Source organism: Microcaecilia unicolor, chromosome 5 (genome assembly GCF_901765095.1).
Source record: "Microcaecilia unicolor chromosome 5, aMicUni1.1, whole genome shotgun sequence".
Taxonomy (NCBI): Eukaryota; Metazoa; Chordata; class Amphibia; order Gymnophiona; family Siphonopidae; genus Microcaecilia; species Microcaecilia unicolor.
This window is the reverse complement of record NC_044035.1, coordinates 154,675,094-154,692,564: the sequence shown is the minus strand read 5'-3', so window position 1 is coordinate 154,692,564 and position 17,471 is coordinate 154,675,094. Positions and strand designations below refer to the sequence as shown.

Here is a 17,471-nt window from a genome sequence, read left to right as displayed (position 1 = left end):
CCACACTTTTCTGACATCCAAGGGGTCTTGCTCCCACCCAAGGCAGCAGAGGGCCCAGAGGTCTCAGACAACTCCCCAGTCAAAGCAAGGGTTGAGCTTTTGACTGGTTTCAGGAGAGCATAGCCTTTGTTTCAGAAACCATCCTAGATGGCCTTCCAGTAGGAGAGAGGCTGAAATTTTTACAAGCAAGGTGGCCCCTTATAACTTCAGACCAGTAGACTCTGAAAATAGTCTGGAAAGGTTACAATCTTTAATTGTAAAGGATTCCTCCAAATTGCCCACCAAGATGATCAAAGTTAAACTCTCGGCATCAGGGATTGGTTACAGAGGAACTCTCTTCCCTTTTATAGGCCAATGCGATCAAGCCCATACCACCAAGGGAAAGGAGGAAGGAATTTTACTGCACGTACTTCCTGATCACAAAAATGATCCTAGACCTGAGTGCTCTGAAGAAATATCTAGCCAGACAAAAGTTCAGGATGGTTTCCCTAGGCACCCTAGTCCCTATGATTCGCAAAGGAAATTGGCTATGCTCACTGGACTTAAAGGATGCTTATATCCATATACAGATACATCTCAGTAATAGAAATTATTTACAGTTTTGAGTGGGAAAGCACTACTACCAGTACTGCATATTGCCATATGGCCTCATATCCACATCCAGGTTTTTCACAAAATGCCTAGCAGTCATCGTAGCACTGTTATGCAGACTGCGAGTGCACATGTTTCCCGTCTTACATGATTGACTGGTCAAGAGCACATCAAAGGAAGGGGTCAAATAAATCTATGCACATGACCATTTGGGTGCTGGAGCTACTAAGATTCATCAAAAATTATCCCAAATCCCAGCTCTACTCATCCCAATGATTGGCATTCATAGGAGCCTCCACATTTCTTTCTCAGTGGTGGGTAGAGTCCCTGACTTCAGTGGTTACAAAAGTGCACTAGTGTCAGCGGGTATCAGCTAGGCCATGAGGCCTCCACTGTTCACATAACTCCCATGGCACATCTTAATTTGAGGCAAGCTCAATGGGCCCTGTCTTCCAACGATCATAGGCCAGGGAGAACCTTCAGGATGTCAGTTCTTTCACGAATCCCGTCAAATTCATAAAACTCTTATGATGGATGCATCCAGCCTAGGATTGGGAGCTCATGTAAATGAGCTCCATACCCATGGTCAGTGGTGTACTCAGGATAGGTTACATTAAATCTGTCTTCTAGAGCTAAGAGTGATCTGGAATGCTGTAAAGGCTTTCAGAGATCAATTGGAGAACCAGATTATTTTCATTCAGACAATCAGGTTGTGATGTGCTATGTCAACAAGCAGGGAAGCATGGGGTTGTATCTCCTGTGTCAGAAAGCAGTCAGGATGTAGAAATGGGCCATCTCACATGGGATGATGCCCAGAGCCATGTATCTGGCAGGAAAAAACAGTTGTCTGGACATTCTGATTCAAGTTATGCAACCTCATAAGTGGTCTCTAGATATGGGTGTAGCCCAGAAGATCTTTTCAGAATGGGACACTCCCTCAAAACATCTTTTTGCCACTCACCTCAACAAGAAAGTTCCTCATTTCTGTTTCAGATTAGGATCTTATTGCAGACTAACCTTGATGACCTTTCTCCTCCATTGGGGGGGGGGGGGGGAAGTGTCTTCTATACGGATATGCTCCTACCCCTCTCATAGTGAAAATTTTCCTCAAATTCAAGCAGGACTGAGGAACCATGATCCTAATCACACCTTATTGGCCGAGACAGGTATGGTTCCCTCTTCTTCTAGAGCTAGATCCATGTAGCATCCATCGACTTTTCACTTCTTCACAGCGGTTTTATCATTACAAGGTATATCACTCTGCATTCTGCACCCATACTTTGTGATTTCCGTTCGCAAGTGTTTGACCCCTGAACACGGCCCAGTGTAATATACATATCTGGTGCTGAATAAAGTTGCTTCTATTGATCTTCGTCTGATGAGATTGACCGGTCCACCCCTACTTTCCTGTACTCATAATTTCAGAACCATCGGTAGCCTATTTGAGATCAGCCTCCATAGAAGAAATTTGCAGATCTGCCAGGTAGACTTCAGTCCACATATTCACATCTCACTGTTGTTTGGTGTAGGACTCCTGATGCAATAGTCTGTTTAATCAGACAGTCTTTCAGAATCTCTTCATGGTCTAGAATCCAACTGCACCCGCTAGACCCATTTCTTTCTGTTTCAGGCCCCCCTCCCCCACCCAACAAATACATTTTACCTACCTTATTGATTATAATGTTCTTAGGCATTGCTTATTGCAGGCTCCGTTATAGTTTTTTTTTTTCAATTTATAAATTTTTATTGAAAATAGCATATCATCAACAGCATGGAGCTCAAATCTCCCCAAATATTTTCACCTCATAATGTACATAAAAGCAAAACATTGTCATACTAACATTTTCCCCGTGACCCTCATTAATCCCCCCTCCCGTTCCTCCCATCCCCCCCAACCCCCCCTCCCTTTCATTCCCCTTCCCCTCACTCCCCCACTCCATTGGTCTAAAAGACCCCTCAGTTTGTTTCTTTATTCAGAATACAATCTACGTGCTTCCATTCCTCTGCTTCGGGGTTATATATCCCCCTACATCGGTCTGTCAGTTTTTCCAATGCTGAGACCACTCTAATTTTCGCTATCCAATTGTGTACAGTCGGTCCTGCAGTCTGTTTCCAATACAAAGCTATAGTGGTTTTCGCCGCAGCGAGACCTATTCTGCCCTCTCTGATTTCCCCAGCCCAGTAAACACCACTTAGGATCGCATGGGGACAGTGATTCCAAGGCCTTGGTCAATAACCTAGTAACTTCTGTCCAAAAAGCTTGCAACAATATACACTCCCACCAGATATGATAGAAGATACCCATTCCTGTCCCACACCTCCAGCATAAATCTGAAGCCCCCAGATACATAATTTTCACTCTGTCTGGCATATAGTACCATCTGCTCAGTACCTTATAAGCGTTTGCTTTAATTAACCCACACACCGAGGCCTTTTTAACCTCTAAACATACACGTCTCCATTCTGAGTCATTCATTTCTTGCTTCAGATCCCTTCCATTATAGTTTTTATAGGAATTCCCAAGAGTAAGAATATTACTATCCTGCTTGTCCTTGGAGAAAACAAAGTTACTCATCAGTAGCAGGTATTCTCCATGGACAGCAGAATGAATATTCTTGCTCATCCACCCACCTCCCCTTGGAGCCGTTTTCTATCGGTTGTCTATACTCTACTGATGTGGTCCTGACGGTGATAGACAGGAAGACATTCATGTGCATTGATCCACTTCCAAAAGCTTCTAGAATAGTTTCTAGGGAGCATCCCAGTGCGATCTTCATCAGATGATGTCACCCAAGAGTAAGAATATTCATCCTGCTGTCCTTGGAGTACACTTGCAACAGGGAATAACGTTGTTTTCTTTGAAACAGTGCTCACTATGCAAGAGATTCAATCATGTCAAAAGACAGATTTTAGTTTAAAAGAACTTTTCAGAGAAGAGATCAATTTCAGGGGAGGAGTGGTAGAACTAGCATCTCTGGGTATGCTGTAGCGTCCCCTGGGGGTGTATGTTTCCTCTGTTTGTGGACTAGAAGCAGTTACTGTACTCCCACCTATAAAGCTTACCCCAGCATCCCAGTGTCAGAATGTTACTATCAATGAGGTGTGCATAGCTAGAGTGTTTCTGTAAGTGTTACTTTACTGGAGCTATAGGGGCCGATATTCAGTCGGTGAGAGGCAGAACGCATAAGTGCCATGATCGATGCTAACCCTGGATATTCAATGCTGGGCCATTTCCAGCGACTAGCATTGAATATCCAGTTTCATTTTTGGCCACCGGAACCAGTAAAGCTAATATTCAGCGTTAACCTGTTTAGTTCCTAGCGGTTAAAGATAGAACTGCTATTTACGCAATCCTGTTTCACCACTTAACCCAGCACCGAATATCAGCGCTAACCGGCTATATCACGCAATACAGCCGCTATATCGCGCAATATAGCCGCTATGTGCTAACCTCAAATATTCAGCAGAGATAACTGGCTATTTCCTGCTGAATATTAGCAGTTAGCCGGCTAAACGCTATTTAACTGGGCAGGAGCTATTCTTGGCTGATTAAATAGCGCTGAATATTGGGGGGGATAGTGTTCAGAATTGTTGACTAATTGCATCCTTTCCATCTGCTTTTTAATGACCTGATACTATATACATAATTTTTTATATCTTGCCTGTTTTTCTATGCTTGCATCTGGAATCTTCTTCACCTCACTTCCTGGACTGTACCTGGATCTCTGCCTCACGTACTTGCTGACCTTATATGGTGCCTCTGGAATGTCCCGTCTCCTCTTGTCTTGTTCTTGTTGACTGTCCTGTTGTGTTTCTCTGGATGACAGGAAACCGTCTGTAATGAGATTATTAACATTGCTGAGAAATCTGTTCATTACTGCAGTGCTATCTCTGTCCCTTTTGACCCTCAACATAAGAGATCATCTTATCACAATAAACAATGTTTAATCATTTCTCAGCAACCTCAAGCCCAGCAGGGAGTCGCCAGTCATAGTGGGAGACAAACGCCGCCGGATAGGTAAGTTATTTGCTTGCTCACATTGTATTTTAATCCAAAATTCAATTTCCTGTCATCATGAAAAGTCTTATCACAGTCCATCATTTTCTGTGACTTTCACAACCGATAGAGCTCTCCAGGATTATTCCACATAGTTACTACTTTATACCTAATTCTACCAGGAAAGGGTAAGGGTGACAATCACCTGAACGAAAATAAACACTAGAATAAACAGTCATAAGCACTTGAATCCTTTATCATTTCCATAAACAGTAAGCACCAGCTTCAATAATAAGTACAAGAACTCTTGTCATTCTCAGTAATAAGCATCATGGGGAAGATATTCAATGGGATTTAAATGGGCAAGAGAAGCTCCTATCCACTTAAGTGCCACTGATTGTCCAGGGAAGGCCCACTGAGCAGTGTTTAACTGCACAGTGCTGCTGAATGTCTTCTCTGACTACCACTGCATTGTGCAGTTAGTGCCAGGGCGGTCTGTAGATGGAATCAGGAAGGAACCGGCACTTATGTGGGCACTGGCCATATTCAGCACTGGTGCCCACATAGCTAACTGGGCAGATAGGACTGCAGAAAGGGCAGTGGCATAGCTACGGGTGGGCACAGGCCCTCCCAACGGCGGTACTTCACATCAACATCTCTCCTTCTCTGCGGCATCCTGGCATTTGCCCGCCCATTGCTGATCCCCATCCCTCCCTGGTGTACCTTACAGGTGTCCCCGGTACCTGCAGTGATTTAATTATTGCTGCCTGTGCCAGCTTTGCAGCAGGGGCGTAGCCAGCCTTCCGTGGGGGAGGGGTCCAGAGCCCGGGGGGAGGGGGCACATTTTAGCCCTCCCCCGGCGCCGCCCCCCCCACCGCCGACATTGCCGCACCCCCCTCCCGCCGCGAACCCGCCGCCACTGCAGCCTACCTTTACTTTTGCTGGCGGGGGATCCCACTCCCCGCCAGCCGACGTCTTCTTCTCAGTCGCTTCCTGCTCTTCAATTTGTTTGCTGACGTCCTGCACGTACAATTACGTGCAGGACGTCAGCAAACAAATTGAAGAGCAGGAAGGACTGAGAAGACGTCGGCTGGCAGGGAGTGGGATCCCCCGCCAGCAAAAGTAAAGGTAGGTGGCGGCGGGGGCGGGTTCGCCGGGAGGGGGGTCCTGGGGTGAATCTGCGGGGGCCCCGGCCCCCTCAGGCCCCACGTAGCTACGCCACTGCTTTGCAGGCTTCCATCAGCCGGGTCCCGCCAGTGCTTTCATCATTTCCTGTCTGGCAGGACCCGTTCTGTGGACCCAGCGCAGGCAGCAATAATTTCTCAAACCTGATATTGTTCAGTTGATAAATAAAATATTTTTTCTACCTTTGTAGTGTGAGTGTTTTATTTTTCCATTCGATTTTTGTCTATGTCTTCTGATTTTCTCTGGGGGGGGGGGTTTCCCCTGCCTTTCTAAGGCCTTCTGTCTATTTGGCATTTCTTCTTTCTCTGCTATCTGTGTTGTCCCTATCTGTCCCATCCATCACCTCTCTCCTGTGTCCCTGTTCCTGTCTACTTCCTATTGGTCCAGCCCAGCCATCTCCCTCCAGCCTCTCATGCCCCCCTCCTCAGCTTTCACTCAGCTTCTCTCATGCCCCCCCCCAGCCTTCACTGTTTCTCTTATACTCCCATCCCCAGCCTTTCTTATGTCCCTCCCAGCCTTCACCCAGTTTCTGTCATGCCTCCTCCCCAGTTTCTTTTATGCCCCCCTCCCCAGCCTTCCCCCAGTCTCTCTGCGGTCTCCTTCCATCCTTCCCCCAGTCTCTCTGTGGTCTCCTTCCATCCTTCCCCAAATCTCTCCCATGGCCCCCCTCCAGCCAGTACTCACACGCCAGCCTACCCTCAGCTCTGCCTCCAACTCCTCCTCTTTGGCAATTAAGCTCTGCAGATACTTGAGCCGTGCGGTGCAGGAAGTTGGAGAAGTCTCGTGGTTTGAAGTCCCGCGAGACTGCCCCAACTTCTGCACCGTGTGGTTCAAATCTCTGCAGAACCTGATCGCCAAAGAGGAAGAGTTTGAAGCGGTGCTGAGGGTAGGCTGGCATGGCACTACCCTACCATGGGAACCCTGCAGTACCTGCGTCCATCCCCAAGGGATTTCCATGGACCACAAGGGGATAACCCCGTTCCCATGCAGCTCTCTACACCAGACAATCTAGAATTTGTAAAGTATGGGTGTATTGCCACTAGAAAACTGGAAACGCATAACTACTTGGAAAGTATGTGTGTTGTGAATCACCAGATGTTAATAGCAGCTCTTTACAACAGCCATTTAAATGTGTAAAATTGTCAGTTTTTACACATGTACAAGTGTCATAAACCCAAATGCATGTGCCTGAAACGGAGTTTTGAAATGCTTTTCTCAGGTCCAGTTTTCAAGTGTTGTATAACTATGTTCCCCGGAATGCTGATGAGCTAGAGCTTCGGATAGGGGACGTGGTGGATGTGATAGAGAAGTGCGATGATGGCTGGTTTGTGGGCAAGTATATTTTATGGTTATAATTTTGCCTTAAAATCTGAAAATTGCATTACCCAATGCCAAAATGTGTTCTAAAAATAAATTGCGTGCAGATTTGTACTATTAGTTTTTATTTCTTTCAGTGGTCGTTATGGGTAAATTAAAAAAAAACAAAAGTAGGTGGTGCGGTGAGCACTTCTTTCATTGCTTCGATCCTCCTGCACTGTTCTCCCCCCCCCCCCCCCCCCCCCCCCCATCCACTCCCACTCTCCACCTGTACTTCCATTGTGGCCCCCTTCACCCTTCCTACAATTTTGTTTCTGATCGCTTAATTTAAGTTTGGTTGTCTGATTGCCCCATTGCGCATAAGAATTTCCATCGTGGATCAGAACAAATGTCCATCAAGCCCAGCATCCTGTTTCTAACATTGACCAATCCAGGTCACAAGTACCTAGCAGGATCCCATAAAGCAACAGGGTTCCATGCTTCTTGCCCCAAGAGAGAGGGATAAACAGTCATTTTCTCCATCTCCACCTTAATAACGGTTCATGGACTTTTATTTCAGGAATTTTGTCTAATCCTTTTTTTTTTTAACTCAGCTATATTACCAAATCCGCCAATGAGTTCCAGAGCTATTTGTTTTAAATGTATTACTTTAGTAACTTCCCCTAATCTTTGTATGTTTTGAAATAATAAACAATTGATTTGCATTTACTTATTCCACTCAGAATTTTTTTAATGTTATTTTTTTATTCAAAAACTTTTTGAATACAAAACAGAAAAGAAATAATGGTTGTAAAGGTGAAACAAATGGTTCCACTCAGGATTTTATCACATCTCCCCTTAGGTGTCTCTTCTCCAAACCGTAATCTCTTTAACCTTTTCGCATATGAGAGTCGTCCCATCCCCTTAATCATTTTGATTACCCTTCTTTATACCTTTTCTAATTCTGCTATATCTCTTTTGAGATGCAGCAACCAGATGTGCACACAATACTCCAGATGCAGTCATACCATGGAGTGATACAGAGGAATTATGATTTTTTTTAAATTCTTTATGCCTTTCCTAATAATTCCTAACATTTTGTTTGCTTTTTTTGTCTGCCATCACACCCTGAGCAGAAGATTTCAACGTGTTGTCCATGACGACACTTCGATCCTTTTCCTGGGTGGTGACTCCTCATGTGTAATCTAGCATCATGTAACTGTAATGTGGCTTATTCTTTCCTAATCATATGACTATCTGTATCACAAGGTCCTCTTGCAGTTTCTCATAATCCACAGGTAATTTAATAACTGACACTTCGATCCTTTTCCTGGGTGGTGACTCCTCATGTGTAATCTAGCATCATGTAACTGTAATGTGGCTTATTCTTTCCTAATCATATGACTATCTGTATCACAAGGTCCTCTTGCAGTTTCTCATAATCCACAGGTAATTTAATAACTTTGAATAACTCAGTTTTTTTTGTTATCTGCAGATTTGATCACTTCACTGTTCCCATCTCCATATTATTTATAAGTATGTTAAAAAGCACTGTTTCCAGTATAGATCCCTTTGGTGCACTTTCCTCCACTGTGAAAATTGGCCATTTAATCCTACACTTTTTTTTCTCTCTCTCACCCTGTTCCCAATCCACAACAGGACATTGCCTCTTATCCCATTTCTTTTGAATTTCCTTATGAGGGGCTTTGTCAAAATCTTTCTGAAAATGAAGATACACTATGGCAGTCATTTTACAATCGTTATTCATGCTTTAAACGTCCCAATCCCAGCACATTAGGGGCTTTGTCAAAATCTTTCTGAAAATGAAGATACACTATGGCAGTCATTTTACAATCGCTATTCATGCTTTAAACGTCCCAATCCCAGCACATTATAAGTATTAGCAGCCAAAATGTATAAGCCAATATATTACAAATGGGCAGGACAAAACATTTAAGCCACTAAAACGTATAGGGCCGACAGAGATTTGACAGAAGCAGTACGGGAAGTAATTCCAGACAGTATACCAACATACATCCAATGTTGTGACCTAAGACCACCTCCAGCATGTCCCTATGACTCTTTGCATTGGTGCTGACTGTCAGAGAGCTGAGTGAGAGTCTGTGAGCCTGATTGCTGTTTCTGTCCGCCCAGGTCTGTCATCTGAAACCTCATTATCTCCACACCTGCTACCTCCCACCTTCCAATACCATGCCAAATAGCTCTTGCCCCTTAACATGACCCCCCTCTGCCTCCTCCTCTGGAGTGCAGCGGGTCCATTCTGTGGTCCTGTCTGGTTATCAGCATGAAGGTTCAAGAAAACAAATAGGCAATCGATCTACAAGATCCAGCACAGAAAAAAAGAAGCAGTACATCTCCAAAAAAAAAAAACTCCAAAATGTTCAATTTATTCACCACTAAGATAATAAATACATAAATAATTAAAAGCCCAACACAGCCATTTTTCGCCCTCTCAAAGGGCTGCGTCATGGGCTTGAAACTGAACTCAGTGGTGTTGACACAATGCTTCACCTACTGGTTTTAAATTACTCTTTCCTCAGATGCAGCAGCAGACAAAATGGCCTGTCCCTGAGTGTTTTACCTGTTCTTCTCCTGCTGCTGCTGCAACAACTGTGTAGGGAATAAACAGGGAAAAGAGATCCTGAACCCCCCAGAAGGAAGGAGACAGAATTTTTAGTATTCTTCTTATTTTTATCAATGGCTATTTTGTTGGGGCTATTATGTCGGAGTACCAAGGCTGACCGCTTCTATGGTTCATAGTAACATACATAGTAGATGACGGCAGAAAAAGACCTGCACGATCCATCCAGTCTGCCCAAGAAGATAAATTCACATGTGCTACTTTTTTATTTGTACTGTCCTCTTCAGGACACAGACCGTATAAGTCTGGCCAGCCCTATCCCCGCCTCCCAACCACCAACCCCGCCTCCCACCACCAGCTCTGGCACAGACCGTATATGTCTGCCCAGCACTATCCCCGCCGCCCAACCACCAGCCCCGGCACAGACCGTATAAGTCTGCCCAGCACTAGTCCCGCCTCCCAACCACCAGCCCCAGCACAGACCGTATATGTCTGCCCAGCACTAGCCCCGCCTCCCAACCACCAGCTCTGCCACCCATTCTAGGCTAAGCTCCTTGAGGATCCCTTCCTTCTGCACAGGATTCTTTTATGTTTATCCCACGCATGTTTGAATTCCGTTACCATTTTCATCTCCACCACCTCCCGCGGGAGGGCATTCCAAGCATCCACCACCCTCTCCGTGAAAAAATACTTCCTGACGTTCTTCTTGAGTCTGCCCCCCTTCAATCTCATTTCATGCCCTCTCGTTCTACCGCCTTCCCATCTCCGGAAAAGGTTCGTTTGCGGATTAATACCTTTCAAATATTTGAACGTCTGTATCATATCACCCCTGTTCCTCCTTTCCTCCAGGGTATACATGTTCAGGTCCGCATGTCTCTCCTCATACATCTTGTAACGCAAATCCCATACCATCCTCGTAGCTTTTCTTTGCACCGCTTCAATTCTTTTTACATCCTTAGCAAGATATGGCCTCCAAAACTGAACACAATACTCCGGGTGGGGCCTCACCAACGACTTGTACAGGGGCTTCAACACCTCTTTTCTTCTGCTGGTCACACCTCTCTCTATACAGCCTAGTAACCTCCTAGCTACGGCCACCGCCTTGTCACACTGTTTCATCGCCTTTAGATCCTTAGATACTATCACCCCAAGATCCCTCTCCCCATCCATACCTAGCAGACTCTCACCGCCTAACACATATGCCTCTCTTGGATTTCTACTCCCTAGGTGCATCACTTTGCATTTCTTCGCATTGAAATTTAATTGCCAAACCTTAGACCATTCTTCTAGCTTTTTCAGATCCTTTTTCATGTTTTCCACTCCCTCCGGGGTGTCCACTGTGTTACAAATCTTAGTTTCATCCGCAAATAGGCAAACTTTACCTTCTAACCCTTCGGCAATGTCACTCACAAATATATTGAACAGAATCGGCCCAGCACCGATCCCTGAGGCACTCCACTACTCACCTTTCCCTCCTCCAAGCGAACTACATTCACCACCACCCTCTGGCGCCTGTCCGTCAACCAGTTCCTAATCCAGTTCACCACTTTGGGTCCTATCTTCAGCCCATCCAGTTTATTTAAGAGCCTCCTGTGGGGAACCGTGTCAAAAGCCTTGCTGAAATCTAAGTAGATTACGTCTATAGCACGTCCACGGTTCAATTCTCCGGTCACCCAATCAAAGAATTCAATGAGATTTGTTTGGCACGATTTCCCTTTGGTAAAACCATGTTGTCTCGGATCTTGCAACTCATTTTCTTCCAGGAAATTCACTATCCTTTCCTTCAGCATTGCTTCCATTACTTTTCCAATAATCGAAGTGAGGCTTACCGGCCTGTAGTTTCCAGCTTCTTCCCTATCACCACTTTTGTGAAGAGGGACCACCTGTGCCGAAACATGAGCCAGAGTTGTTTATAGAAGATTTGGGTGGGTCAGCGTTTTTTTAATTAATTGCTTTTTGTGATTTGATGCCCTTTATATTATGTTTCCTTATGGTGTATGTATCTTGTTCCGGTTCTGTGCAGGGAGAAGTAATTAAAGGTTAAAAAAAAAAGCTGGCTGCTAAATGTTTTGCACTGTTCTGAGGGGGGGTTGAATCAGCAACCCTTGGAAGGCAAGCCCAGTTTTCAAACCTCTAAGCTACTCCTTCACTGACATGCAAAATGTGTTTAGCTTTGCTCTTGCGTGCAAAACATTTTGCATCCCAGAGCAGTGCTAAACATTTTGAATTGCAGAATGGAGTGGAGAAGTAGCTTAATGGTTAGAGCACTGGGCTTTGACATCCAGAGATGCCCAGTTCAAATCCCACTGCTGCTTCTTGTGATCTAGGGCACCTCACTTAATTCCTCCCATTGTCTCAACTACAGGATTAGATTGTGAGACTGGAACTCACATTGAGCTATTACTGAAAAAAAGGCAAGATTCAAATAAATACATTTTGCACCCTGGGGCATTGCTAAATGTTTTGCACACACTGTACAGTTTGTACCGTCACCACAGGCAGTGCTAGACATTTTTCTCTGGAGCTACTTAATGGACATTGGGGACCTCGAGGACGCTATGTATGTGTCGTATGGGGACAGGGCATGATTGTGTGAGCTTTCCTTCCCTCCGGATCGGCCCAGATCCCTCCCTGTAATGAAGTTCGGGTTTTTCAGTTTGTGAATTTTCGGATAGAGCTGCTTTGTACTTAGTAGTTAGAAAGGCAGATGGCATGTGTGTCATCTTTCAAATTATAGAAGCTACTAGTAGTGAAGAAATTAAGTGTCCAGCATTTTCAGTTTGTTAGCCAAGTGTCAGGGTAGCTAATATGGCTTTGTATGCTTGCAGATGAACACTGAGCTCTGGAATGAGTTCTCCAAGGACAAACAGGCCATTCATTCTCACAATTGGGTAATGAGATCCCGTGTTGCCCGGTCCAGAGCTTGTAACAAGCTAAAATACAGAGCTGTGTGGAGCGAGAGAGTTGCTCCATTGCACATGAATGAGTGCCTTCCAACCCGTTGCAAGAGCATGGTTACTGCTATTTTTCTACCGTGGTGAGGGGAAGCTGCTTTTGTGGCGTTTCTTCATGTCTGGTCTGAAAAAGAGCTTTTTTTTGGTGCTTTTCAGTTTGTTTTGTTCAGTTTTTTTGGTGTGCCCATGCTTGGGTTTCCTTTTTTCCCTCCAGTACATTCTTAATTTCTATTTTTTCCCAAATTTTAACTTTCCTTTATTTTCCATGTCTTCAGGCCGCGTTTAGGAATTGACCTTGGTTTTTTCTTTGCCTTTTTCTGGTGCTTTGCCTGGTACTGACCTACCAGTGAGCTGCCATTAATTTCTTTTTTTTTTTTAAATTTATATGAGTCTTTATTAAACAGTAATAAAATACAATGAACTCTGAAACCAGGTCAACAGTGTACAAATACAAAACTTTAAAGTCAAACAAAAGCACCGGAGTCTTGCACATTTCTTTTCTGAAGACATCCAAATTTGTTTCGCAGTAAACTTCATGAATTGTTTTTTTTTTTTCCCCTTTAAAGAGTATGTAGTTATTGAATTACCCCCCTCCCCACCCCTTATCAGTTCCCCCATCAAACCAATAGCTGCCATTAATTTCTATTATTCTTTGTATAGCAACTTCCTCTCATCTCTGTACAGCCTATCTTAAAATATGAGAGAAGTGTGTAACATAGAAACCCTCACCAGTTTGAATTAAGGATTGATTATACTTGCAGAAATACATATTAAGGATTGATTATACTTGCAGAAATACATAACCAGTTATTAGAAAAATAGGAATGTGCACAGGGAAAAATGTTGTTGGATTTTTGTCCTTTCGTCCAGTTTTCTATTTTGGTTCATTTCAAATATTCCTGTTAATTAAAAAAAAAAACTATTTAAAGCATGCAAACCAACTTTACATGTGTTAAATCAATTTTGTTTATGGTACGTTTTGAAGGCTAATAGAGGTCTATAAAATAATGAGTGGAGTGGGATAGGTTTACGTGAATCGCTTGTTTACTCTTTCCAAAAATACTAGGACTAGAGGGCATGCAATGAAGCTACAAAGTAGTAAACTTAAAGCAAATTGGAGAAAATATTTCTTCACTCAACATGTAATTAAACTCTGGAATTAGTTGCCAGAGAATGCGTTACAAGCGGCTAGCTTAGCGGGGTTTAAAAAAGGTTTGGCTAGCTTCCTAAAAGAAAAATTCATAAGCCATTATTAAGATGGCAAAAAATCCACTGCTTATTTCTAGGATAAGCAGCATAAAAAGTATTGTACTGTTTTGGGATCTTGCCAGGTACTTGTAACCTGGATTGGCCACTGGAAACAGGATGCTGGGCTTGATGGACCTTTGGTCTGTCCCAGTATGGCAATAATTATATACTTATGCACTGATGAATCAAATGCACAGTAATAAATTCATATCCCTGATAGAGATTTCAGATAACTATCTCTCTTTTTTTTGGTTTGGTCTCTATTATTAAACTATTATCTGTCCCCACTGGGACCCGAGGTAGGTCCTTTAACTGGAAACATCAGTTATCTCATACTTGCTCTGGTATTCATTTCCTTGCGGTGTCTTTGCTTCCAGAAATTATAGCACTACAAGTTGATGGTCTGGGATGATGCAGAATTACATGGAATGAGGGATCGCATCCCTGGTACTAACCTAGCTCAGTGCTTTTTCTGTCTGTTCTAAACTGAAATGACAGAAAGGGGGGAATGGGTACTAATCAACTCTACTATGGATCACTGCATTCCCATAACCTTATGATAAATCTAGTTGATTATATGAAATGTTCAGAATGCCTTTAACACACGCTCTTTTTTAATTGACAGGAACATCCAGAAGAACGAGAAGTTTTGGTACTTTCCCAGGCAATTATGTGAAGCCTCTTTATTTCTGAAGGCCTTGGACAAGTGAATCAAATCAGAGTGTACAAACAGCTATACGGCTCTCACTGCTGTGATATGCAGATGGTTTCTAGATGCAATAGAAAACAAAAAAAAAATGCGTGAAGTTATGTGTTACTGTATTGGATGGGCATACAGCCTTATCTTCAATCAAGCATAATTATTAATTTTTATTCTTCTTATATGCATTTTCCTAACACTGATTATTTTAATAAGAAGTGACAAGTCCTGTACACATATCTGGGACGATATAAGGAGAAGCAGCCAAACTCTGTAAAACAAATACTGCTTGTGTGAAATTTAGAATCCCAGTTGAGCATACACTACAATAGCTGTCTGGTACTGTGATGCCTCTTGATATGGTTTACAGATCTGAAACATGATTCAAGTGTTAATACTAACTAGGAACCATGTATTTTATGAGAATAAAAGACAGGAACATTATAAGAAAAACAAAGTATGTAATAATCATCATGGTAGGATGTATTAACAGGGAAAGAGCAAGTTCCACATAGCTTTGTGTAGCTGCAGGGAAAAAGAGAGGATGTAGCATATCTGCAGTGTGTCCATATGGATACACAAGGCTGTAGCACCATTGAGATATATCACTTGGGGAAGTTGGGGGCAGGAACTTCTGAGGTGTATATGCTGGCAATACTGTCTGAGCTGTATCCATAAATAGAAAGACTGAGGCACTTTCTGAAGTAAACCTGGTGGAATAGAATAAGGCTGAAACAACACCTGAGATGTATGTACAGAGAGACAGTGGAGCTGAAGCATAACTGCAAGAGAAGATCAAAGCTTGAAGCTCTTCAGAGGTGGACCTGCAAGGAGAGAGAGGCCAGTACACACCTGCGAGCTATCTGTAGGGGAAGAGTAAAGCTGCTACCCCAGCAGTGTTTAAGAAGGCGCACTGCTCTTCTCTCCCAAATGTGTAGCACGGGCTTAGTCCCTTCCTAAGTTTGTATAACAGGGGGCCCACAGTCATAATAGCCATGGCTGGATCATAGAGGGCCCAGCTGTTTAACGCAGGGCTGATCCTGCTTCAGTGCCAGCTGTGTAACAGAGCTCACCTGCCTACAGTATACCTACTGTATAATACAGGATTTTCCCAGCTGCATCATAGAACGCTTACTGCACAGTGTCCTTTGAATTCTTGAAGAGAATTCTATTTTTATTTTATTGCAAAAGTTTTCAGATTCTTCCACCAGATATTAAACTAAGAGCAAAATCTTTGCTATTTTGTCATTACTGAACTTATTTATTAATATGAGATGCTATTTTTTATGCTGATGCTTTTATACAAAATAATTAAGAGAATTTAGGGCTCGTAGTATGCCTTGCAATGTTTTCCTATCAGGCGTTTTCAGAAAGACAAGGACTCTCTTCTACCGTCTGGCCGCATGAGACGTGGCAAGAGAACGTCTTTACTTTAGATGTATCACTGTATATATGTATATTTGAGCTTGTACAGGACAGGAACTTTCCTAGTGTAGAAAACATAATTTAAACAGATTGAATGAGAAAATACAGCAGTATTGGAAAATTCTGCACACTATTTAAATGAAGGAATTGCATATGCTCTCACATGAAGGCCCTGGCATAGAATACTCACCCAGCACTGCTCAGAAATACACATTGTGCCATCTAGCCACTCTAAGTAATTTTGAATCTCTTTGATGACGTTTTATTGCTTTTCTCATTTATGCAGCAATATTTAGAATCATAGAATGGGATACATTCACAGAGAATATACCTGAGAGAGAGAACCATATACTATTTCTAACACATGCAATGAAATTATTTCTAGCTGCCACTTCACTACACACTTTTTCTTCTCGATTTTTTTCTTGCAGTGAGTTATGATAAAACAGTATTCAAAATAAACGTTGCATTGAATGATTCCTGGCTCCTTTGTGTGATTATTTGCTGAACTTTCTTTTTCTTAGTTGATGTATTCTTCGTTTTCCTTCCAACAGTTAAGTCTCATGGGCTGAACATCATCTTCTGCTGCCCATGTGTCATGATACCCTTGTTCCATACAGCAAAAATGCCATTTCTCAAAAATAGCTATGATAATTAAAAAGATGTTTTATATCACGACATTTATGATGAAATTAATACGTTTCCCCAACACTTCTACTATAATAAAACTCACCCTCAACGTTCTGAGGACACTGACGTCAGTGAAGCCAAGCCCTGACTTCCTTCAAAAAGGTTCGAAGGTTCGTGGTGGTAAAGCCACCAAAATCGCTCCAGGCCCCGCCCTCGAGGGCGGAGCAATGGCAGAACAACGAAGGGGTTGGCAGGGAGGGAGGCGGGGGGGGGGGGAATCGCTCCAGACCCCGCCCTCGCGTCAAACGTCATGACGTTGGGGCGGAGCAATGGCAGAACAACGAAGGGGTTGGCCAGGGAGGGGGGGGGTTGGCGACGAAAACCTTGCTAGCGCCCGTTTCATTTGCTCTGAAACGGGCCTCTTTTACTAGTCACTCCATAAAATACCTATACAAGCAAATACAATTCTACATTTGCATTAACATTTTGCCTGAAAAAATTCACTCCTATATGCTATTCAGTTCCAAACATATTGTCCTTAAAATTGTCCAAACTTTTGGTAAAAAAATTGCAAGTGATATGAGATTCGTCAAAGTTTATATAGGACACTGTTGTAACAAAACCAATACTTATCTTGGAATTGTCCACTTTTCTTGATGTGAAGATTTCACATCAGCACCACTGATCACTATCACTTCTATTTAAAGTTCTATCTTTCAGCAGAAGTTGTCTGCTGGACAAGATAAGTATTGGTTTTGTTACAACAGTGTCCTATATGAATAGCATCCTATATAAACTTTGAATCTCATATCACTTGCAATTTCTTTTCTGAAAGTTTGGACA

General features: G+C 43.1%; 1 protein-coding gene across 9 annotated transcripts in view; it reads left to right on the top strand.

Moving 5' to 3' along the window:
- SORBS1 (sorbin and SH3 domain containing 1) overlaps positions 1–16,475 on the top strand; it is a 426,813-nt gene extending 410,338 nt beyond the window's left edge. For all 9 annotated transcript variants that reach the window (XM_030203463.1, XM_030203457.1, XM_030203461.1 and 6 more), the window contains 3 exons: positions 4,551–4,609; positions 6,993–7,105; positions 14,499–16,475. In XM_030203463.1, coding sequence (XP_030059323.1) covers positions 4,551–4,609; positions 6,993–7,105; positions 14,499–14,566 — 240 coding nt within the window. In that variant the 3' untranslated portion in view covers positions 14,567–16,475. The remainder of the gene's footprint in view (positions 1–4,550; positions 4,610–6,992; positions 7,106–14,498) is intronic.
- Positions 16,476–17,471: the final 996 nt, after the last annotated feature.